At 43.9% G+C, this 24,541-nt stretch overlaps 1 protein-coding gene and 1 long non-coding RNA gene across 22 annotated transcripts in view; one reads left to right on the top strand and one right to left on the bottom strand.

Annotated features, from left to right (window-relative positions):
* AKAP13 (A-kinase anchoring protein 13) overlaps window positions 1-21,853 on the top strand; it is a 208,446-nt gene extending 186,593 nt beyond the window's left edge. For 13 of the 21 annotated variants that reach the window (XM_064669029.1, XM_064669026.1, XM_064669027.1 and 10 more), the window contains 21 exons: window positions 2,764-2,831; window positions 3,324-3,390; window positions 4,536-4,674; window positions 5,642-5,757; window positions 6,313-6,459; window positions 7,105-7,355; window positions 7,963-8,088; window positions 8,193-8,310; window positions 8,842-9,090; window positions 10,786-10,862; window positions 12,220-12,401; window positions 12,489-12,571; window positions 12,940-13,119; window positions 13,852-14,016; window positions 15,133-15,201; window positions 16,114-16,184; window positions 16,707-16,751; window positions 17,893-17,943; window positions 18,299-18,748; window positions 20,516-20,828; window positions 21,664-21,853. In XM_064669029.1, the coding sequence (XP_064525099.1) occupies window positions 2,764-2,831; window positions 3,324-3,390; window positions 4,536-4,674; window positions 5,642-5,757; window positions 6,313-6,459; window positions 7,105-7,355; window positions 7,963-8,088; window positions 8,193-8,310; window positions 8,842-9,090; window positions 10,786-10,862; window positions 12,220-12,401; window positions 12,489-12,571; window positions 12,940-13,119; window positions 13,852-14,016; window positions 15,133-15,201; window positions 16,114-16,184; window positions 16,707-16,751; window positions 17,893-17,943; window positions 18,299-18,748; window positions 20,516-20,828; window positions 21,664-21,713 (3,017 nt within the window). In that variant the 3' untranslated portion in view covers window positions 21,714-21,853. The remainder of the gene's footprint in view (window positions 1-2,763; window positions 2,832-3,323; window positions 3,391-4,535; window positions 4,675-5,641; window positions 5,758-6,312; window positions 6,460-7,104; window positions 7,356-7,962; window positions 8,089-8,192; window positions 8,311-8,841; window positions 9,091-10,785; window positions 10,863-12,219; window positions 12,402-12,488; window positions 12,572-12,939; window positions 13,120-13,851; window positions 14,017-15,132; window positions 15,202-16,113; window positions 16,185-16,706; window positions 16,752-17,892; window positions 17,944-18,298; window positions 18,749-20,515; window positions 20,829-21,663) is intronic. The other 8 variants (XM_064669035.1, XM_064669041.1, XM_064669047.1 and 5 more) reach the window with 5 other exon arrangements.
* On the bottom strand, window positions 3,769-6,410 carry LOC135420996 (uncharacterized). The gene is made up of 2 exons (XR_010433809.1): window positions 6,299-6,410; window positions 3,769-4,416 (listed from the first exon to the last, which is right to left on the bottom strand). It is a non-coding gene; the product is annotated as an uncharacterized LOC135420996 (long non-coding RNA).
* Window positions 21,854-24,541: the final 2,688 nt, after the last annotated feature.

The raw sequence follows: 24,541 nt of genomic DNA, 5'->3' as shown, positions 1-24,541 counted from the left end.
GTTATGGCTTGGGCCTGAGCTGCTTTGATAAGATGGACAAAGGACAGGGACAGCTGGCTTGGATCATGGCTTTTACTTCCAAAGGGAAAAAAAAGTCCCACCCATCTGTAGTGTATTGCTTTAGTTCTCTGAACTGCTTCGGTGAGCCCTTGGTCAGAACCACATGGTACAGAAAGGAAATACTCACCCTCTTCTCCCTTTTTACAAGAAATTGCATCACAGGTCAAATGGCAACTACCTGTGTGTGTGTGAGGTACGTGCACTACAGTCCAGGCAGGACAGGAAATACATCTGGGGGTTTCTGCCAGATTAGTGATTTTGTTCTCTTTTCTTATCACACAGTTTCTCATGCCTGTAGCTTGATAAGGTCAGCAGAGTTTGTGTGGTCGAGCCCAGAGTGCTGCCCAAAGCTGTAGAATATGAAGACAAAAATGTCTTTTTCCCACTGCAGCTCAGGGCTCTTCTTTCCTCACTATTAGTAATTTTTTACTCCACTAGCCTAGAGATAAGTCAAAGCATTTATGGGAACTGCTCCCAGACTGGAGTCCTGTATTCCTCCTGGTAGATGTGAGCAGGGGAAGGGGCAGCCAGCTGAATCCCGAATGGCAGTTCCGAGTTTCCTGGAAGAGATTTCAGCAAAGTTGTTTGCATGAAACACACTCTGTGTCAGCCTGATGGGAAATGGAAAACATCAACAGTTATAAGCTCTCAAATGCATTCTCTCCCTTTCCCCACTCAACTTTCTTTGGCTTCTGAAGCCACTTAGAAAGTCAAATATATCCCAATTTAATTTTCTCTATATTCTAATGAGTTAAAATAACCCAACAGTGTCATATGTTTTAGCATAGGTGTTCTTTCCTTATTTCCAAGATATGATGGAGAATTATTGTAACTGTTCTGCACTGGACAAGAAAGAATGCCATGAGGAAGGTTTGATGAGGGCCCAGGTTGAAATCTCACATCTGAGAGTGCTCCTTCCTCCTGTTGCATCTTAAAATCAACTATCAGATGCTTTGGAAATTGTGGATAACCAGCAGCAGAGGCTCCGTTATTCCTGTGCTGTTGCAAACTAGTGAGCATCACTGCTCTTTCTTAATGCCTTTTAAAGCACTGGATTATTTTAAAACAATGTCTCAGCTTTTCAGTGATGCCCCCCCAGCTTCCTGAAACAGCTAGTCAATGCTAAAAGATTGAGAATACTGTGAAACAAATGGGCAAGCAAAAAAGCCTAACTTTTAATAGCTTCCTGCCTGGTCTTTTTTATTTTTTTTTTTACTATCAGTAATGCAGAAAATAAGCTTTTGGGGGTTTTAATTATTAATACTAGTGATATAGAGGAGTTGGAGGAACTTCCTGCCTGCTGAAGAGTTGAATAGGTGAGAAAAAGTCCTTGAAACCAGATTTTTCAATCTAAAAAATCCAGATGTTGTATTACCAAATGATACATACTAAAGAGCTGCTTTCAGACTTTCAAGGCCTGAAGTGTGAATTTAATGATTCTGAATTGTCTTGCTGCCTGTCTTTGTGCACCAGAAGCAGGTTCTGCCCCACTTCCTTGTTCGATCTGAAAAAATGATAGTGCTTGTGGGTTTCTGCAAGAACACGCAGGTTTCTTTGTTCTGTCTTTCTTGCACAGGAAACTGTGAGATGACAGAATAGGAACACCCTATAGCCTTACCCTTATCTCTGTCAAAATATCAGAATTACTGGCTTTTGTTAAGTAGGCCTAAATGTAAAAAACACTAGGAATGTTAGCACATATTGTCATTCTGGACATGGAATTTTTTCCTTTCTTATTTTTTCAAGAAATAATTCTGAACTTTACGCTTACATCTAAAGTACAATTCATTATCTGTGTTAGTGTTTTCATGAATGAGTGGAAATAATTTTCTCTAAGCTACTGAATCTCATCTGAGAGTATTTGAGTTGTGATCTTTTATCTGCTGAAAGAGTTACAGCCTCAAACCGTATTATCAATTATTATGGAAAAAAAAAAAAAAAGTAGTTTTAATCGTCCTTTCCCAGAAATTTGCTGGCAGAGATCAGGGGCAGACTCCAAAAAACCACATAGCTTTTGCTCTGGCGTGTAAGCAGCAAAGGCTGGGGTTTAAAGCATGATGGTCTTTGGACTGGTGGGTGCTGTGGTTTCCAACCAAAACGGTGTCTTCAGTGCAGTTTTCAGCAGGAAGTCCCAACATGGTCACCTGACACATGGTCCTGTTACTTCTTCTGGTAACTCTTTAGTAAAACCCTGTGGGTTTCTGTGCTGTAGATCTTGCCTGTGATGTCTGAGTTTGTGTAAATGAATTTTCCTGTCTTTTGGATCTCACAGTCCGTATTTTGATGAGAACAGTATTTCTGTTCTCAGAGAAAATATTGACCCTACAATTGGTTTCTGTTTCCATCTCCTGCTTCAGCTTTCCACCTTACTTTCAGAGTAATAATGCCATCATTTTTCTTTCCTTTTTTTTTCTTTAATTTAAGACCCACTGGTTAAGACCCCTGGCAGCTCAACCTTGCATTGATTTTTAAACAGAATTTCCTGTTAAATTCCTTGAGGAAATCTTATTAACAAACAAAAGGCTAATTATCCTGGAGAGGAGCCTGTCTCTCAGTATTTGTAGCTACTCGTGTAAACCACAATGATACTTGAAAGGTCTAATTCTCAGTTGTGTAAATTAACAGTTCAGATTACAAATGGTGAAAACTGACCTGTTTTCTGTGTGGTTTTCTTTAATTAGTTGGGTTTTTTACTTTTGACAGACTGCAATGCAATTGTTCACAAAGGCTGTAAGGAGAGTTTTGCTTCTTGTGCAAAGGTCAAAATGAAGGTAAGAGAGTTCATGTACTCTACTGAATAAACAAAAAAAAGTTTATGCAGATATATAACATCTTCTATTATATGTCACAAACTTTCCAGCTTCTTGGAAAGAACTTCAGGCACTGTGCCCTACGTGAAAACTATTAAATATGTCGTTTATATAAGGAACACACAAAGTTTGTGCTTACCTCAAATGCAAGGAACCTGGTTCTCCAAGATAAATAATGTTTATACAAGTATGATTTTCAGTTCTCTTCAGTACTATCAGCACTTTCTCATTTTCCTGTTTCTCCATCTGTTATTTTTCCCATTTCAATGGTGGTGGGGAAAATAAATAAATATATACATATATATATATATATGTTTAAAAATACACGTACAGCCAAAAACTGATCTGTTCTGAGAGGATTCAGAAAAACAGAACTTTTTTAATTTAGTTATATGGAACAAATTGCTGCGGAAAAGGAGGAAGAAATTACAGTGAAATTCATTTTTCTTTCAGCCACAGAGAGGGATGCTGCAGGCACATGATACCTCTTCGTTACCCACAGTAACCATGAGAAACAAAAGTAAGAAAACTTCCTTTCCCTCTCCTTTGATGATGTTCTTAACTGTTCTGACAACTGCTAACTTGATATTATGAAAGATAAGTGTTTATCAAAGCAGGGATGAGAACATTCTCTGCGTGTGGTAAGCAATATTTGAGATTTCAGAAGTTGTACTGAAGTTGTACAGAGTTCATCTGCTTCTGCAGTGGCCATGTAGCTTTCAGCAGACGTAAAGTCATCTCAGATTTAAAATAACCACTTGACCGGTGTAGATTTAAAATAACTACTTGCCTACAGCGGTAAGGTCACAAAATCTGGAAGATGCAGCCTGTGGAGAGGATGTTTATTCAAAATACATTTATTTTTGTTTTAATTAAGTAGTCTTAGGCTTTGAGGTAGTCAAAATAAAAAGTTTAATTTTGAATAGGAGGAATGCTGACAAACTTTTCCTGACTTTGCAGTACAGTGTGACCAAGGGTATAGAATAGGCATGAAATAGCCCAAATGGGTTTTATAGTGCCATGATTTGATGAGCTTAAGTGATAAGCTTTGTTAAGTGATAGCTTGAAGATCTCTGTATGGAGCCACACTGCATAATACAGTTGTAATCACTGTGGTATTTATCAGAGATGTCACTCCAGAAAGCAGAAATGCATCTGAAGAAGGAAAAAATCTGGAATTAATATGAAAGATTAGTTAAAGCTAATCTATAATGATAGTAAAACTATAATGATAGTATAATGAAATAAGGATTATCATTTCTCTGTGGCATATACTGATAGAGAAACCTTCTCAAAAAATGTGACCAGAAGCAGCAAGATGCATATAATTATAGGCCCAGGGGAGTGACAAAGCAACAGAGTAGATTAAAACATATGACTATTTATCACATAAAATTAAATTCAGTTTCCAAAGTATATGTTTCTGGACTTGCAGATCCCACCTAGGAATTTTAAGCGTAGTGTAGTGCAGTCAATTCTGCACAGGGATCCATGTTCTTTCCTTCCTGTGGCTGGTTTTAACTGCTGAGATCCCCTGCTGATGATTCTAGAACAATAAGGAAGTGAATTTTAGTGCCCGGATCCTTTAAGTCATCATCACCATCACGGTTAGCAGCAGTTAAGGCAGTTACACGGCCTGACTCCTCTCTGACCCTTCCCTTGCAGGCTCGCAGCCCAAGGAGCGCCCTCGTTCAGCAATCCTTGCTCCCGATGAAAGCACTGTCACCTCAATGTTCAACAACAGGAGATCATCACAGCAGCCTACAGCACTTTCTAAAAGTGTCTCGATACAGAACATTGCAGGGTAAGGTTTCTCCCTGGACACCTGATCACCCCTGTGTTACCTGACACTGCGAACATAACGAAGTTCAGATCTCACTGAAAATAGATTCATGGACTATGATTTGTGCTAAAAGTACAGAAGAGGTTCACAAAGCCTGAAATACCCATGTTATGTATGATACCTTCAGGTGTCTTCTGCACAATCAGGTTGCCTGGGTTAGTTTAGTCATAGCATGAGTTCAGAGGAGTCTGAGTTGGCCTGGTTAGATTCAAGGCCACTTCATAGAGATGCTCTGGGATCCAGGAGGAAATTCCCTTGCCTTAGGCTGGATACTGTGCAAGCACACATTTGCAGCTCAGGTATTGTATTAACTTTTGTGTCCATGACAGTAGGGGTGAAGGCATAGAGCTGCAGTCTGCCTGGTGGGTTTGGACTGTGTTATAAGTAATTAATTAAAAAAAAAAAATCATAGAAGAAAATCTAGTTTATGGTTCCTACCCTACCTGCATTTTGAGCAGTTCTACACGTGAGGCAGTAGCATGGACTGGCATGTTCTGGGCAGTTTGAATGCCCTGGCTAGTCATGGTGAAATTTTTTCAGTCCATTTTTCTCATCTTTCTCAGAGCTAATGATAAGGACTCTTGTATAGCCTTTGGTGTTGCATTTTTTGCACTGCTTGCACCAAGGGCAGTGAGGATGGGATGTGACTAAAATGGAAAGTAGTGGAAATGGAGTTATCCAAACCATAAAACCTCAGGTGTGATTCTTTATGGAAGAAGCACCAGCACTCAGAACTGTACCTCTTACAGCTTCTTGAGCCCCAGAGGGTGGTTAGAAAAGAACTAAAAGCACATTTCTGTATGTAATCGTGCAGTGCTGGCTTTTTTTTTTCCAATTCGTATTTAAAATGCATTTCTTCTGGTTATTTGAAAGTACATTTGGCTGGGTTTTTTATGTCATAAACAATATTGTACGTTCTGTTTTTCAGCAGAGTTGGGAACGATGACAACTTAATACACACTTGGAAATTCCTGTCGCAGTCAACAGACTCCTTACATAAAATCAGCCGGGTGAATGAATCCATGGAGTCACTGGTTGATGAAGGTAAGAGATCCCCATGGCATTTATGGCAAAAGGAAGGTCTCAGTGCTGCTTTCCAGAAATACAAAATCCATTTTCAGCAAGTGTCCTCCTTTCTAATGGACAATTAATGTGCATTTATTTTAATCTTAGAATATCAGCATGATAAACAAAGCCCCACATATTAATTACTTTAGCTTGTTGAATTGTGGGAAAACATTTAGAAGGTTTCAGTTACAGTTGAGTTACTTGGAATTTAGCTCAGGGAAAAACATTTCCTCTTCTACTGTGGTTTTTTATCTGCAATGTTGTTGCATTACAGCTTCAGAATACATTATCTGAACTAGAATTTGGTCTGTGTGAAAATGGCCAACTAGTTCTTTGCAACTAAGAAATAATCTTTAAAAGTGCTTTTCATAACCTTGTCCTTACGTGGTATATGATCATTTGTGTCAGGAAAGGAGAATGTGTGTGGTGTCTGTGGTGTGACAGACAATGCCTAAACCTAAATGAATAGACAGGAATCTCAAACAGGACAAGTTACCCACATCTTAATGGCACTTACATTGCTTTGTGAAGGAGCGGACATGAATGAAGGACAGCTCATGGGAGAACTGGAATTAGATTCCAAGCAGCTGGAGGCTGAGTCCTGGAGCCAAGTAGTGGACAGCAAGTTCCTACAGCAGCAAAACAAAGATGTTGTCAAACGGCAAGATGTCATTTATGGTGAGATACCTGCATCTTCATTTTTCACTTGTTTTAGATAGCTTCTTGATGTTCCCACATGCATGGATTTGGGAAACTTTAGGTCACTGAACTTTAGGTCAGGAAACATTGAGTTGGTTTCCTTAGAAGCCATAGTTTCATTCTTGCAGTTCTTAGAAATGTAATGTATTCTGCGAAGGCTTTTTTTTTGCATTTCCCATATCCAGAAGCCATTAAAAATTCCCAGAAACTGCCTCTCCTTGTTTGTCTGCTGATGACATTTAAACTCAGTTACAGCAGAGCAGGTAGCTAGGAAGTCTTCTCCTGACAGGTTCAGGAACCATCCTCTATGGCAAAAGGGCAGTACGCTGAGGCTGCCAGTGGGTTAGGAAGGAGCAGATACCAGGGCTGAAGGTTCAGACTTCAGTGTCCAAAGCTCTTTATTGTGGGATTCCTCTGCTCTGCTTTTACATGTGAAACTATTTCTCTCACTTTTTCTCTCATACATGAAGCTACTGATTGATGTTTCAATAGCTGACATAAAATTTTTTGAAACCAGAGGGAAGCCCAATTATGGAAGAGCTTTCTCCTGGCAGCTTTTCCTTGTGCTGTAACCCATGAACTCCACAGTGACCTTGGTTTTGACCTTGTCCCCATCCTATACAGAGCTAATGCAGACAGAAATGCATCATGTCCGCACCCTGAAGATCATGAACGATGTGTACAGCGCAGCGATGTTGAAGGAGCTGCAGTATGATCAACAAGTCATTGACAAGATCTTTCCCTGCCTGGAAAACTTGCTGCAAATCCACAGTAACTTTTTCCAGCGGATTCTGGAAAGGAAGAAGGAGTCATTGGCAGACAAAAGTGAAAAGAACTTTGTTATCAAGAGGATAGGTGACATCCTAGTGAATCAAGTAAGTGCTGGAAAATGCTTGCAGTTCTGAGAACACAGCTGGAAACCAGGCACTTTTCCTTCCCTCCTGTTTGTGCCTGTCAGATAATCACAGCTGATGGCACCTTTACTCTTCCCACATGTAAGAATCTCCGCCTCTGCTTTTTTTTAGGCACTTTTTGCTCTTTCAGACGAAGGTCCACTGTTGAAAATTGATTTAGTTCATTTTGTGGGAAAGAGAAGCATTTGCTGACAGGCACAAAACAGTCCGACTATAGCCTAGAGTGTAGGCAGGAGCTCACAGCAAAATATGCTCAGTGTGTCTCTTGGCTACGTTACTGACCTGCTGTTTAACTTTGGGTGGGTCATTTTACTTTTCTTTATCCGTGGTTTCTGCCTTCTTTTTGTCTGTTAAACCCTGTGAGTAGAATCCCAAATTCTGCTGTAGGTGTGAACTCAGTAAATTCCCTAAATCAGCTCTTTTACTTTCTGGAGATCTGCTTGCTTGATTAAGGATGCTTTGGACTAATTTAGTTTCATCAGATTCTTTTGAGAGGCTGGCAGGCACTGCTGGGATATCACACCAGGAGCTCAGTGCAGATTGGAGGTCTGTGTCTCATGTCTTACAGTTCTCTGGTGACAGCGCCGAGCGAATGAAGAAAACCTACGGCAAATTCTGCGGGCATCACAACGAGGCAGTCAATTACTTCAAAGATCTGTACTCCAAGGACAAGCGGTTTCAGGCATTTGTCAAGGTAGGATCTGGTAGGACAGACATAGTCAATGGAAAAAGCATCTCCTTCCTGCACTGTGGTGACCGTTTTGCTACAGAAATTAAACTTCCACCTTTATTCCTTAGAAAAAAATGAGCAGCTCCCTGGTGAGGCGTCTTGGGATTCCTGAATGTATCCTGTTGGTAACGCAGAGAATCACAAAGTACCCTGTCCTTTTACAAAGGATACTGCAGTACACCAAAGGTAGGGACCAGTTCCATTATTCTAACTGTGTATTTGTTCATCCAGTGTAAATTTTTTTGATCCTTTTCAGCTGAAGCAGATTCTCTTACCAGGTAATCCAGTCATTGTTGTCTTGTGCAGCTGTAATGAGATAACTCAGTTCCATATCTCCATTTAGAATTAGTTGTTCAGGTACCTTGATTTAGTTAAGTCTGTCTGTAGCTAATTATGGAGCAACATGCTTAGGCTCCAAAGTTTCCCAGCTTGCTTTTTTTGTGGTAATGGCTAAAATATGTGATTAATTTGTGTATTTCATCCATACTCCCTCATATACAAAGTATATTGGAATAGTCCCCAACCTCAACCACATATATGTGAAAGGTTTTGTGAAACTCTCCTTAAGGGGAAAAAATGCATCCTGTCTCATTTAAATATTACAAAGTTATAATGCTGGAATTTGAGAGGGAGAAGAGGAAGGAAGGAAGTAAAACTGGGAAGTTAGACTCCACAAAGATGAAGTGAAATCGAGGTCTCTCTGTTTCTTTTTTAAAGAAAACGAAGTGGAACATGAAGACTTGACTCAGTCATTAAACCTCGTTAAAGATGTGATTGCTGCAGTCAACAGCAAAGTCAGCAATTATGAGAAGAAAATGCGTCTTGGTGAGATTTACAACCGGACGGACAGCAAGTCCATCATGAGGATGAAGAGTGGTCAGATGTTTGCAAGAGAGGACTTGAGGCATCGGAAACTCATCCGAGATGGGCCTGTTTCACTAAGAAGTGCAGCTGGACGGCTAAAAGGTGAGACTGTCCTGCCTTCTGCTGACGCAAACTGTTCAGGAGAGGCTCTGCTGTCCCTGCAGCTGCCTCTTGTTGGGTCAGTGTTTTCTTGAATTCCTTTTTGTTTGTTAGGTGGAAGTAGTTTTTTTAAGGTGCTGTGCACTGAAGTTCTCCCCTGAATTAAACACTAACTCTCCCAAGGAATCCTTCAGCTGGGACCATGGCATCAGTAAGAGCAGACAGGGCTGTCTCTCAGGCTTGGCAGGAAGGCTGGGCTTTCCTTCTCCCCTTCCAGCATTAGCTGATTAAATTACGGTCTGTGGGCAAGAGCGGGGACTGGGAGCCTAGTGCTGTGCTGTGCAGGGAGGCAGTGATAACATAGAATTCCATACAGGGTATGATTTATTTCGAGGTTTTGGAAACAGGAAGTTTACAGATGATTTCTAGGCACCCGAGACTACTATTGCCTTTAGATGATTGATGAAGCAAGTTATGCTGCTGTTGTGAAATCCTGTGATAAGCACTGGCTCCATTTGCATTTCTTAGTGATAGAGATGCATAAACATGTCTGTAGTGCAAACTCCTAGGGAAAGCAGGTCCTGCAGGCAAGCTGCAGACCCAGGGAGAGCAGCTTGTTCTTATAGTCAGGCTGCTTTGCAGGATTTTAAATGCAGCACAGAGAATTAGAGGAAGAACGTTTCTTAGAGGGTTTTAGCATTTCCCCTCTTGCAAAGTGCACAGAACAGAGAAAAAGAGAATCAAATGGCACCTTTTGCAAACCTCACAGAGCTTGGATTTAATTTTGCAGCTTTGCTTAAAGTTTCGTGGTTCTTTTCTCTGGAATGGATCCTGTCTTCTGAAAACAGAATGGAAGGATTTACCCATGGGATGATTTAACTTTCTGGTTTGCTTCCTCTCTGTCACAAGATTTCCCAAGTACATTACACAAAAACTCTTTGTACCGAAGGGTCTGGGTGGGGCACTACACTTGGTAGTTGCTGTGCAGCTTTATGATATGTCATTAGGAGACTTGGAAAGCTGTATGTGCACTCTGGGAAAAGACTGATTTAAAATCCTCTGTTGGCTTGAGGTTGTGCTTCCTTCTCCCATGAAAGAAAGCTAGGTCCTGTGTCTCACACAGCCTCTGTCGGCTCCCCTCGGAGTCGACAAGAGTTGTGTTTGTCTGAGAGCAGAATTAGTGGTGGCTCCTGAAGTCAGTATTTCCTCGGAAAGAAACTGCAGCTGACAAATGTTGTTATTGCATGATAATTTACACTCTGCAAACCACTCATCAAGAGAACCATAAAACCCAAAACTTCCTGCGCAGATATTTTGCTCAAGGGCTAAAATATTGATTGTTTGAGAAAACAGAGGTTCTATTGAGTAAACGTCTCCGGCTTTCGCTGTTATGCCCACGTCTTAACTGCTAGTGAGTATGTGGCAGGAGGGGAGCACCCCTGCTCAGACAGATGAGAGCAAATCCTGCAGATTTTCCAGGCACTGATTTGTTCTGCTTAATGCAAAGTCAGTTCAGAGCTAACCTGAGTTGGCATCTCCAGGAGCTGCCCCTGCTCCTCCTGCTAACTGGGAGGTTGATCCTGCTTCCAGCATTTGCAAAACCAGCCCTGCTGCTCCCCAGCACTGGTGTTATTACAAGAAATCTGTTTTGGGGTGGGTTGTGTGGTTATACTTACTGTTATGCTGCTTCTTTTGCAGAAGTCCAGGCTGTTCTCCTCTCTGACATGCTCGTGTTCCTTCAGGAGAAGGACCAGAAGTATGTGTTTGCCTCACTGGTAAGACTTCGACCTCTTCTCCTTCTTCCTTTTCTGTGTGAGAGACCCGTGATGTGTGTTGTGCAGCAAAGCCAGCCATTTGTCTGCTAAACAACTCAATTTTCTTGCTCGCAACATTTTTGTTTGCTGAACAGACTCCATTCTTTCTGACAGGAAAACATGTCTTCATGCCCCACCTCCCTGTTGTGCAGTGCCTTGGCACAGCTGATAATTGGCCTTAAAAAGCTGCCTGTCACTCGATACACTTGTGCTTTTCAGTTTGTGCACATGGAAGGAGTGGTTGGGGCAGGAGGGGGCAAGGAGATAATGCAAACATTGTAAAAATGAACCTTAGCAGAAGGAGATGTCCTAATACATTGTGGGCTGCTGTGGGGGATGGTGAGGTGAAGTGCAAGTGCAGTAAATTCAACAGAACAGCTGGAAAATAAATGTCAGAGAAATATATTTGTAATGCACAAGGGCAAAAACACTAGCGTTTGAGGGCTGGCCCCTGAAAAGGGCTGGGCACACTGACCTGCTAAAGAAAACCTAGTGCCTAATGGAGTCTGTTGGGCTGTACCTTCCAGGCATGGTCTAGACTGGCTAAACCTTGTGACCTTTCCACTCCTTGAGCATTTTGAAAGCTGTTAATTTGTTATTGCAATTCCACCAACCCTCTGCACGGGCTCAGTGCCCTACACAGGAGAGGCTGATTTGCACACAAGTCCTGCTAGTGGACCTCTACCAAATCACCCCACTTGTAGCAGCTGGTATAGTGCACAAAGGGGCTGACTCGTGTGCAGATGACACAGCAGCAAAGGGACGTTGTAACCCAGCAGGCTGATTACACAGATGCCATAACACACAGTGAACAGCATCTTACACACGAGTTCTCACACAGGAGTCAGCTGTGAGCTTCTGAGAACAGCAGAGGTTTCGTGGCATTTGAAAACAAGATGTTATTCTATCCTAGAGAGAGATCATGAAGATACTGTGTGTGAAGCAGGCACTAGCAAGCTGCACCAAGTGTAAGGAGCTGTGATATTAATGACAGGGAGAGCGTGGGCAGGAGGAAGTGAGATCAGAGCAAAATATGGTAGAGTTTACAAAACCACAAAGTCAATTCTAAATTAATTCTTTGTTGAAATGGAATGAGGTGAAATTGCTTTTCCTGCAGAACTGTCGGAGGAAAGCAAACCCTTCCCTGTTGTTTGACCCCATTAAAATAGTTTATTTTTTTTAATTAAGCCAATAGGTTCAGAAAATGTTTACAGCCTGAGAGATGTAGTGCTATGGTTTATTGGGACCTTTTCAATGCTAGTTTACACTTGGAAAGTAGCACTGTTCACCCTCCTCACCCATTTCTTTCCATCTGAAGGACCAGAAATCCACTGTGATCTCTCTGAAGAAGTTGATCGTACGGGAAGTGGCTCATGAAGAGAAGGGTTTGTTCCTGATCAGCATGGGCGGAAAAGATCCCGAAATGGTGGAAGTCCATGCCAGCTCCAAAGAAGAACGTAACGGCTGGATACAGATAATTCAGGACACAATGAACACCATGTAAGCTACCCAGCTGTTCTTGGGAGGCAGGTGGTGCACATGGTTGTGTTCCTGTGATAATCAAGCCTATCCCTGTCTCCTGTCCAGGGATAGAGATGAAGATGAAGGAGTCCCTTGTGAGTCTGAGTTCGAAAAGAAATTGTCTGATGCAAAACTGAGAGGACTGAAAGGTAAAATCCTGCCTGGGACAGAACTGGGGAGTGGTTTTGGAAAAATGTACAGGAATTTTTGATTTGGGTTTTGTGGTTGAACTACAATATTTTTCAAATGAGTGAAAGCCGTACATCCAGCAAATAATTGTACTCCTGGTTTGTGGCTCACCTTCCCTGCATTATTTTTGTTCTGAGCCTGCTGGGTGCCAGTGCTGTGCATGGATTGTGCAGGGCATTGTCATACTGTGTCAGAGTATGTGCTGCCAAACCCAGCACATACTGTCAGGTTCCACTAGATGGGGCCAGTATCTCAGGAATCGCTCAGGTTTCCTTGACGAAGCTTTTATTTTCTGTCTTCATGTCTTGTTTTCTGTTCACCCCCACAGAACAACTTCAGCAGAAGGATAAGCAGATCCTGCTCTTGCTAGAGGAGAAGACAAAGATCTTCCGGGACATGGCAGACAGTTCTGTGCAGGAGGAGATGCCAGGCTCCAGGCTGCTCTTCAGAGCCAACACAGAAGAGGCTCCAAAAGGAGAGGCCATTATGAAAACAGCAATAAATGAAGGTGAGCCAGTCAGGTGACATGTAAATTACAGTAACCAACATACCCCTCAGCTTCAGTGAAAGTGTCAGTTCTCAAGCACCAGTCTTGCAGGGGAAGTCTTCTCTTTGTCAGAATAACAGCACAGATGAGGAGATAATGCTACTCACGATATTGTCTCAGGGACAGGTCATGAGGATCAGGAAAGGAAGCAGATGAGTGTTGAAAGAAGGCAGAAAAATCAGCACAGAGAACAACCATGCATTGAACCTGCTTTGGGGTCAGGAGCAGCACAGTATTTATCCTTGGCTGAAATTTGGACTGTCCAGGCTTTTTGCTGTGCTTCAGTCTCAGCAAGATGTGAGAGTGGAGCTTGGGTTCCAGCAGGCACTTGTGGTGCCTACAAGGGACAGTCAAGTCCATCGACAAAGGCAAGGGTAGATGGAAACTCAGTCGGCTTTCCAGTGTGATTTTTGAAGAGGCTAAAAATTATTAGATGCTGTTGTCAGAGCATATCAGGTTGCCTGGAGGAAGAGAGGGAGGTGTAAGCTGTGCAGAGCTCCAGGAATTGGAGTTAATGGTCAGGCAGACTGAGTTTTTGCAGGGGCAATGCGTACTGTTCATACCATTGTCACAGAAACACAGGCTCTTGGTCCAGCAAAGTATGTGAATTTCTGACCTGAGCTCAAGCAGTGATGAAAATAGCTCAGAAGCCTGAGGTGGCCTTTAACAAAGACATTGTTGCTTTGTTATCAGTCGAACTGCTGCAAGACCTGGTGAACAGGAGCCTGGGCACTGCCCTCGGACAGCAGGTCAGCAGCACTGCCATGGAACAGGAAGGAGGAGTTGGCCCCGTCTCTCTTCCTAGAAGGGCAGAAACTTTTGGAGGATTTGACAGTCATCAGATGAACGCTTCCAAGGGTGAGTAGTTACGTGTGTGCACACCAGAATTTGTTCCTAATACATGTCGTCATATCCTCTTGCTTCAGAAGGACTTCAGCTGGTGATTTGGGTTTCACAGCTCCTCTCCAATAATAGTTGATAGATTAAATCACAGATAGGAGAAAAGTCTACGTACAGGTAGAATGATGGTAGCTGAGGACCTGTGGCTAAACAAGGATTAAACATCTGAACTCTTCACTTCTTTCTCTCTGTGTTCTAACTCATCCATACTCTTATACTTATGTGCCACATGGAAACGTTTGGCTTCTCAATAAATTAGTTTCTTCGTGTTATTATTGTAGTATCTACAGCTCTGTTCTTTGTTCTTCACTTATCTTCCAGCAGGAGCCTGGTGCTGTTGCATTTGCAAATGGATGAGGATATTGCTGAATCAAACACCTTCTCCCCTGTCTCTGCTCTCTGTGCATTTGTTTTCCACCTACAACTGCATGTGTTATTCCTGCAATTAAGTCTCTCCCAAAGAAATGTGTGACTATTTATTTCAGCTGCATAGTTGGCTGCTTCCCAATGCTCTCTTTCTTTGCCTTAGTCATCAGAAACTTCCCTGTCCTCAAATTCCTTTCTCTGTGGTCTCGCTCACACTCCCAATACAACCAGTTTTGCTGTGCTGGTGTCTGTCTCAGCACTGGGATCGTTGGACCTTGTCTGACCTCCTTCATTAAAGGAGCAGTGTTAGCTCCAGACAGTCAGACATGAGGAATATGTAGAGGCTTTCCCAGCTCTATTGGAAAGCTGCAAAGCCCTTCACAGGCCTTGGCATCATAATGACAAATATATTCACACCGGAGGGGTTTGTTTAGGGTTGTGCCTCTCTGTTGCAATGATGAATGGGGCAACCTCAGGCTGTTCATTCCCCGGCTCTAGGTTTTCTGTAGAAATACCCTCTTTTGAATTAGATTGTAATTCAGTAGTTGTAGGGTCTTGGGAGATTTGGGGAAAAGAATGCAGGGCCTGTTTGTTCAGCTGAAGACCAGGAGGTATGAAACCTGGCATTCACCTCCAGTTCTTCTGTTCACAACCTGTGAAACCTCAGGCAAAGCTTATAACCTGACTCCCCTTCGTTCTCCCCTCCAGCAAAGCAGAAGGGAGGTGTTTCCTCCTGCAAAGAGGTGGAAGGTCCCAGGACGTGGCGCAGGAGAGAAGGTCTGTTAGGAGGACTTGAGGGTCAGCCTTTAATAGCAAAGCCTGCCTGGGGGGTGGGGGGGGAGAGGGCCTTTGCACTAGGTATGGTGCCTTTCACATTGATGCAGATTCAGGTGTATGTAAAGTTGTTTATCATTAAAACAGTGGCAGTTGGAAGGTTACCACTGCAGGTGTGGGTTTTCCCCATGGGCTGCATCTCAGCTGGCAAGAGGAGTACAGGAGTCTTGGCAAGAGCTAGAGGATGGAAGGTCTGTGCCACTCCTTTGCCACCCCTGAGCAGAAGGGCAGCACAGGGGGAGGGTTACAGCCCTCCTGTCCCCACAGGTCAGTTCAGTCCTGCTTGGGAGCACTGATATGAGTCTTCCAGGGGGAAGTTAGAAAGAGAAGTCCAGGTTTCCTTTAAAGATCCAGGTTTCTGATAACGAAGGTTAATGGTAAATTGCTGGCATAGAATTACACAGGGTGTCACAGAGCAGTATCTGACCCAGATGTAAATTAACTTGCACAAGAGAGGCATTGAAACTATACCTGCAATAATATACCCTGATATGATTCTGTTATCATCCTCCATCTGCTCCTACTCTGCCTCATGTCTTCTCAGCAAGTATTCTGTGTTAGTAGATGGCAGTGCAGGGGCTAGAAAGAGCACCAATTGATAGCAGTGTGCCGAAATTATCAGCACGTTCTCTGAAACCAAAGTCAACCTTAATCTAAATTCACATCCACTTTTTCTGGTAGTGCTGACGTGTTCCGCATATTTAAGGAGCAAATGCATTTAGTTAAAGTGTCAGTAGCTCTGTGTCCCCTTTTCTGAAACATGTATTTCCTGTATTAAATTTCTCAGACTTTAGCAAGTTCATCCATGGTTTAGGATGTTGAATAACCAGTGTCAATGCTGGCTTCTTCCTTTAGGTGGAGCGAAAGATGAAGGCGATGACGCTCAGGACCTTCGAAGAACAGAATCAGACAGCATTTTAAAGAAGGTACAGCTTGGTTTATCTATCTGCTAGCACTGAGTTCAGGTTGCAAGAAAGTGACAATTCTAGTCTTGAAAAATGCCTATATTTCTTGACAATTACATATGTCCTAGTAAGTTAAAAATAAAATAAAATTGGAAGTATGCAACTAAAACCACTTCGCTGTAGCTAAAATCCTGACTTGAAAACTATTGCAAATCACTTTTATTCCTCAGTGACACAAGTTATCTACCATCTGTCTGCAGAACAGCCAAAGCATGTGTTTAATTATGCATCATTATTGAAATGATAAGGTCAACTATAACCTTGCACCTATTCTTGCTGCAGATCAATCTATCACATAACAACGAAATGTTACCTAATTAATATTTTATTGTATATGATTTTAACTTGCCTAAAAAACAGTGTGTGAATTCTCCCAGAATGAAAGGGGGGGGGGGGCGTTTAATGGGTACATCATTAGTTCAGCTAATTACATTTGCTGTGATTTCTCATTGTCCTCATATTAAATTTGTGATTTTATCATAGGGTGGAAATGCTAATCTGATGTTCATGTTGAAAAGGAATAACGAGGTAAGAATTGATTCTGTCGCTCAGCTGTTTCCTTCCTTTAAGTGGGAAGAGAATTTCTCTCAATAGGTGATAATGTAGAAGAAAACACATTTCATTTGCTGAAGCGCATCTAGACTTTTAAATACATTAAGCTGAACCCACTGTGTCATTTATTTGTTTAACCTTGAATGTTCAGACAGGGAATTCACTGATTGTCATCTGCTTGCCAGCAGGATGATATGTGCTGATTATAGGCAGCAAGGGTTAATTACCACCAGGATGCACAGGGCTGTATTTATTGTGCATCTGCAGACAGAGGGAGTTTAATTTTATGTTGCAGGTGCAGTGAATTGGGGCAATTAGATTTCTATTCTCCCTTTGATACACATTCATAACTTCCAATTAGCATTAATGGCACAATAAGAAGCAGCTCTCTTAATACTGGCTATCACATCACTACTGCAAATACTGCAGTGGTTTTTCTTCTTAAAATAATTGTAGGATATGAGAGATTCAGAGAAAATTTTAGCTAGGCTAAATTTGGGGATAGGGCATCAGTCCAAAGTAGGTTGCTCTGTGTTGATTCACAAGGTGTTTGCATTTACCTGTATTTTTGGAGAGCCTCCAAGAACACACCTGCTGCTCTTGTGTGCCTGCTGTAGTGCAGCTTTTCTGTCCAATGGCAGTAGGACTTGTAGGGGTCAGCTGATGGACCCACATTCACTTTAAGATTTCTAGGGTTTTTTTCACCCCTTGAAGTTCTTTTCCTGAAATTTTTAAGTGAATTGTTGGGTTTCATCCCAATTACTCTGCTTGTTCTTGAGCAAGCTGATGCTGTGGGAAATGGTTTGCAGTGACAAACTGGGACTTCTCATGAAGCCTGTGCCACTAGGTACTTCTGCAGATGTTTCTTCACCTGCTGCACTGACAGCTAGGGAAAGGATGGAGGTGATGCCAGGCACCTCTGGGAGATGTCCAAGGGATGTATTGGTGTACTGGGGGACGATGCAGTCATTGCAGGAGAAGAGTGAGGAAAAGGAAGGTGCAGAGGGATGGCTGTACAGCTTGTCAGACCACAGTGGGTCACAGAGGGAAGGAGGGTGCTGTACACCTGCCCCAGCACCCAGGGAGATCTAATAGCAACGCTTTTGTTTTCTCGCAGCAGGTCCTCCAAACCATTACCAGCCTCCATAAGTTGCTCAGTGCTTTGCAGGTAGGCTTAGCCCTTCATCCTGCTTCTGCTTGCTGCTTGCCCGAGCTGCCAGTCATGCTTCACCCCTGTCTGCCCTTCTCCTCTGCCTGTCACATCCCTGCATGGCTGGATACTCCACAGCAGTGTGCTGGGAATGTTGGAATGAGCTGCTGCCTAAGGGAACCAGTGCTCACCTGAGTTTGGGAAGCTGCTGGGGGAGATGCTTTTCAGCATCCTCTGGTAGCCCAGCTGTAAGGCAGCAGCGCTGCACTGTGAGTGTGGTGGGAGATGAAGGGGTTCAGTACAGCACCCTGGGGTTTTCAGGGATGGGCCTCTCCTCAGGATGCTGTAGTGATTTCTGTGCCTGCTCTCCCAGGGCGTCGTGCTGCAGCAGGACACTTACATTGAGGACCAGAAGCTGGCTCTGAGTGAGAGGGCTCTGACCCGAAGCTTCTTCCGGCCGACCTCGCTGCTGGAGCAGGAGAAGCAGCGCAACCTGGAGAAGCAGCGCCAGGAGTTGGCCAACCTGAAGAAGCAGCAGACACAGCACCAGGAGGAGAGGCGGAGGAGAGAGAAGGAATGGGAAGTCCGGGAGAAGGAACTGGCAGAGCAGGAGGCCCAACTGGCCCAGCGTGAGGAGCAGGTCCAGAGAAGGTGGCAGGAGCTGGAGCGGGAACGAGAGGAGCTGCAGATGAAGAAGGCTGCCTACCAGCTCGACCTGGAGAGGCTTCGCACGGCACAGAAGCAGCTGGAGAGGGAGAAGGTGCAGCTCAAGCAGGATATGGAGCGATTATCTCAAATGCGGCAGGAGCCTGACCACAACCAGGTAAATGATGCCAAGGGCCAGGCTCCTGGGGAAGCAGAGCCCTGCAGGGAGCTCCCAGCCAGCTCCTGGGCCAGCTGCATGCCTGCAGGGATAGACTGGTGCCAGCCCAGCCCTAGACACGGGGGGCCTGGTATTTCAAACTGTCTCTTTCCTTGCATGTGATGGGCAGAGCTGTGTTTCTTGCACCTCTGTGTTTCTTGCACCTCAGCTGCTGAGGCACTGCCAGTGTTGGTGCAATGTGGTGTATCTGGGGTGCCTGGCCAGTGCTGAGCAGCAGGGGGCTACAACAGCCTGAGTTCTGCCCACTTCTGTGTGCCATACGTTGGGGGATGGCAGAGAGGAGGTGGCTTGCTCCCAGAGATGTCCTAGGCAATCTCAGAAGGCTGATCCTGCCTGACATTGGCCTTCACCCCGTGAGGCCTGAGCTCTGGAGCGCAGTCAGGCAAAGGAGACGTCCTTTGGAAACAACCAGAGCGTTGTGGGTTACCTGCACCCTCCAGCTGTCACAAAAGCCCTTTGTGAGGCTGATAACTGCAGGACAGGGCTGTTTGCGTGCTGACATCCATCTGCAAAAGCATTCTCAGTATCTAGCAAAGAGATGGGCATTGCCCCTGTCCTGGAGAGACTGGGCACCTGCAGTCCAGTTGTGGCTCAGTGAGCAAAGGTCCCTGGCTCTGCTGAAAGAACCTTCTGGTGTCTGGCTGCCCACAAGCACAAAGAGAGCCCCCACACAGATCCTGCTCTGTGCATTTTTCAGCAAGCTGGGGTTTATTTCTTTATAGCTGTGCAGCAGTCTGGGGGAGGAGAGCAAGCATCGTTGGCAAAACATGGGCTGAATTTCATCCTTAAGCCTGTTGATCATTTGTTTGTTTGTAACTCACTGATTCTGACTGTAATTAGCTTAGAGCTGCAGCAAAATTAGTTTATAAATGTTGGATTGCCAAATGGAAATGATTTTGGGTGCCTGAATGGACTAATTTTGGAGCAGTGAGCTCTGAAAAGCTAATCACCAGAGGAGGGCCTGCTCCCTCCCACCCAGTTCCTGATCAAGCCAGAAGTTTTCCGAGCAGCCAGTGAAGCTGTTCCAGCATCAAGCACACGTAGACATGTGAGGGGCATGGATGCTGTGGGAGGGGCTGAGAAGTAAAATGCCTGCAAGGCTTAGGGGATTTAGGAGAAGGAAACACCTTTTCGAGGCAGGTATCTTACTGACATTGCAGAGCTATTAATAGAGGGTTCAGTGAGGCTTTGTTGGGCTGTTGTTTTGATCTTCCCTTTGAATGTGCAAGCTCAATTACATCCTGAGACAGCCGTTAGGAGAAAAAAAAAATTTGGGAAAAATGTTTTTGCTTTCATCTTTTGCTTGGGAAGGCTTCCTTTGACACATGCTGCTCTGGTGTGCTGGCGTTCCCCTCCCAGAGAAGCACACTGTTCCTTGGCCTCCTGCCACCATCTGTGTGTGCAAACGATGCAGGGTGAGTCTCGGTTGTGAGATCTTAGGGAATATTTGCCCTTGGCTTGTTGATACATAGCATAGTACATGTAGGAGCAAAAGATGGTGGAGTGTTACTCTTTATATGGCATCGTTTTTTCATCTTAAACTGAGAGGGCTTTTCTCTCTTTGCTTTGCCTGGATGGAGACAGTGTTTTAGCTGGTGAATGGGCTGGATGTTCACAAGAACAATCTCTGTCTCTATGAGTGGTCTGGGACACCTTTCCTATCTAGGTTCTCTGTTGCCTCTTTCATAAAACACTTTTCCTTTATAGGTTTCAAATCTACATGAGAAACTCGCAAGAGTCTCCTCCCAGTCCAGCATCGATGAATCCTCCAAGCAGAAGAGCCCTTCCCTTCCTAAACAAGGGCACTTTGATGCAGAACTGTCTGTCTCCCCCAAAAGGAACAGTCTTTCAAGGACACACAAAGAGAAAAGCACTTTCCATTTGCTTAGCACAACAAACCAGACTAACAAGGCAGCTGAGGAACAGACTCAGATGCCTACTCGCCTCTTCAGTTTAGCCAAACCAAAGGAGAAGAAGGAAAAGAAGAAAAAGGGCAGAGGACATCGCTCCCAACAGTCTGGTGAGTGTCAGGGGAGGTCACAGGTGTGTTTTCAGGTTGGTGAGCTGGCTGTTTTCCTTCAGCCAGAGAACTTGTGGAAGCACAAAATCTAGCTTTAAATGTGGATGGTAGCATAGAGATGGAGAAGATCATCTGTGACAAGTGGAGTTCCCAGCTTGAAGTGATGATCTGTGGGCTTTTCTGCCTGTTCCACAGTCCCTGGGGTTGTCAGAGGGACACACTCTCCTCATTGCTTCTCCCCTTCCCCATCCCATCCTGAACAGCTTCCACGGGCTGGATTCTCTGTTTTATTTTTCAGCGTGCTCTGCATCAAGGAGGAAAATGTCCTGCTCTGGTGTCTGTGCTTTCAGGAGCTGCTGCTGGGGTGCTCCTGGCTGTTGCAGCTCCTGAGGCATTGATGTCTTCTTTAGCTCCGTGGTAGTTTGGAAGTGATAGCCACAACCCTTCTGGTGGCCTCTCCCTTCCCCTCAAGCTGGTCTATCTTACCTCTTGATCTGAAAAAAAAAAAAAAAATGCAGTTTTTTTCTCTGGTAGTTTTGCATCCCCTTAGGACTCAGATCTGCACCTCAAACCTCTGACCCACATGAAATTTGATCACATGCCCTCAGTTGACCAGTTTTATCCATGTTAACTCACTGATGCTTTCCAACTTGTGCACAGGGAAGCTCACCCATTATGAGGTGTGATTTCATGGTTGCTCAGGGAACTGAACATCTCTTAAGGAGTCCAGTGGATTTGGCAGACAGCGGGGTTTCTGTGCACGTGGAGTCCCGCTCTGCCTGCTCTGTGCCTGTGTTCCCATAGTGATTCCCACCTGTTGTTTTTTGTGCTGCAGATTCTCACTCGTCAGAAGCACCTCCAGAGGGTGAGGAGATCTTCTGCTGAGCACAGACTGCTCCTGTCTGTGGCCACTCATGGCATTGGCACCGTGGACATCTCCCTGCCTGTTACACAGCACGTGGCTGGTGCCTGCGCTGGACAAGCATCTGGAGGTTTTAAATAAAACGTGTTATGAAGTCTGTTAAGTGGTGGATAAGGGCCTCTCTCCTGTGGTTTTGCGTGAATTCTCACCACAGAAGCTGAACTGCACAGCAAATAGTGCTATCTCTCTGTGCAAACCTTGGGTTAAATGAATCGGGATAGACATTTTCGGTCTCTTCTTACTGCTAAAGGATGAGAGAACATAGCCTTAAGGGGTCTGTGCCTTCAAATTCCCCTTTTCTGGGGAACATAACCAAAACCAAGCATTTAGCAAAAGATTAGGACTCTGCAAATGGTGCGTACACACTGGCATATATAGATATACTGTATATATACATATATGTATCTATGTATCCACTGGGATGTGCTTACAGCCAAGGTCGGCCCATGGGGATAGATGATACCTGATGACTTTCAGGGAGCATGTAGATATTAAATATCTTGCCCTTACTGCTCCGGTTGTAACACCAGTGACCCGCATGCCCCTTTGGTGTTCATGCTTTCAGAAGTACATCGGGAAGCAGTAACAGCGTTAAAAAACAACAACTCAGAGGAAAAAAAAAAAACCAACAAAATTTAAAGTCATTCTGAAAGATTTCCATGGGGCAGAGGATTCAAATGTCAAATTGTTTCCAGAGCCAAGTAGAACATCTTTGTGTATATTTAAAATGGTGCAGAAAAGAGAAATTTGGTAGGCTGGCAAGGCAATCCCAGGGAGCCAGAACAGACCGTGTTCAAGTCGGAACAACTCTAAACATCATTTTTACACACGATCACTTTGAGCTCCAGCTCATTCCTTCCTGAAGCAAAGATTATCTTTTTTGCTGGAAGAGTTCTCCTGTTGCATTTGACATCCCCATACAAGCCTAATGACTTCCTGGGGGGATGGCTAAAAATCTGCTTTTAGGGACCTTTGTTCTGTTATTTCTATTTTTCTTAGCCCACTTTTTGTGTTAACATCGGGCTTCTGTTTCCCTGGATTTTGTCAGCTTCCCTTGCTCCTTTCTAAGGCAGAATGAGACAACAGCAGTCTCAGAGCACTTCAGTGAGACAATATGGGTCAGGGGCCTGTGTGCTACGAGCAGAGCCAACTCCAGAGATGGCTCCCATCCCTATGGCTGTACAATACCATGCACTTAGTAACCATTTCTGGGGAGAAAAATGTTCTCATGGACAAAACCACTGTGGGACAGTCCAAAGGTCCAGCGTGGCAGGTCTTTCTAGGGTGAAAGTGTCTGCGTCCCTGTGTTGTCATCAGCAGAAGGGGAAGGTCCGAGGGCAGCTCTCCCTGTGCCAACTGAGGTGTTTGTACAGCTGTTGAATACAGGGATGTGTTCAGCGGGGGAAGAGAAATGCAGAGAGCCACACTGTTCTCCAAAATTATTATTCTTCCAAACCTTCTCAGGAGAACTAACCCAAATGGATTTGTAAATGGTTACAAGATGCCACCAGCTTCAAAATAGCTCAAAGGTTTGCTCAGAGTTTGAAGCTGTCAAGTGTATTTCCTTTCCTGACTTTTTTTTTTCTGTAAAATAACAAACCATTTCTCTTCTTGCACTGTTGTTTGATTTCAGTTTGCTCTCTGGCTTCTCATGAGCTGGTAACCCACAGCAGTTTTCAGAGTTAGTGCTGATGAGTATCAGCATCATTGATGGTGAGATGGATGCTTAGGCTGGGCTGTCTTGGTCAGTGCAGGAACCCTCAAGCACCTGCTTGCTTTTGAAGCTCTCTACACTATTAAGACTCAAAAAAAAGAAAAAAACAGAGGAAGAAAGGAAAAAAGTTTGAAATTATTTGTATTTTGATTTTTTTTTAATATTATTTGGTGCTTGTTCTTAATTGCAAGCGGGGCTTGCAAAAATATTTATCTTTCTGTTTATTTGAAAGAGTTCTTTTTTTTAAAAGGAATTTACTTGGTTTTATTTTTTTATTTCTTTTTGCTTTTGTTTGGGGGATGGTTTGGGTTTTTTCTCTTTCTTTCTCACCCCCCCTTTTTTTTGTTTTGTTTTTTTACCAAACGATTGGTAAACCAAATATTCTTATCTCCCTGGTTCCTACAAAACCAGGGTTTGGGCAGTGCTGCTTTGCAGCTCATGCCATGCCCAGAGTTACACAATTTCAACTGAGAGCTTTCTTTAAGGCAGAGCACCTTTGGACCAAAAGAAGTATGGAAAAAAATGCAGTGACTTCAGACAAGGCTCCTCCTATCAGTTAGTTGCCTTGTTTAAATATTTTGGTTAGGTTTTCTCATACCTTTTGGAGGCAAAGAAAAAAGCAAAGCATGGAGTGCCTTGCAGTGATCTGAGGGTCTAGTCACTTCTCCAGGGAGATGGAAGGAGCTCCTCTCCTGAACCCAAGGGAAGCTGAAGGAGGAATGTGCTGGTGGTGTGGTGTTACCTTTCTTATAATAAAACCACCAATTTTAGAAAATAACTCCTGCCCTATTATTTATACATCTACAAACATGAATGTGCCAAGCTGAAATTTTTGGAAACCAAAGCAGTGTGTGGCTCATTTACTGTTGTGTGAACAGAGATCAGGGCCCTGGTATGCCTGAGAGTTCCCCTCAGTCTGGAACAGCCTTTGCCACTATAAGCTTTTCATTTTATCCCACTGTCTTTTCCCCAGTCCCAACACATCTTGGATTCACAATACAGGAATGTCCCATGGCTCTGAGAAAGGCATCAAAAGGCAGATTGTGTGATCCAGGGCAGCAGGGCTGAGCCTCTGCC

This window comes from Pseudopipra pipra, chromosome 12 (genome assembly GCF_036250125.1).
Source record: "Pseudopipra pipra isolate bDixPip1 chromosome 12, bDixPip1.hap1, whole genome shotgun sequence".
NCBI lineage: Eukaryota > Metazoa > Chordata > Aves > Passeriformes > Pipridae > Pseudopipra > Pseudopipra pipra.
The sequence above is the reverse complement of the archived record's forward strand: the minus strand, read 5'-3'. Positions and strand labels throughout refer to the sequence as shown.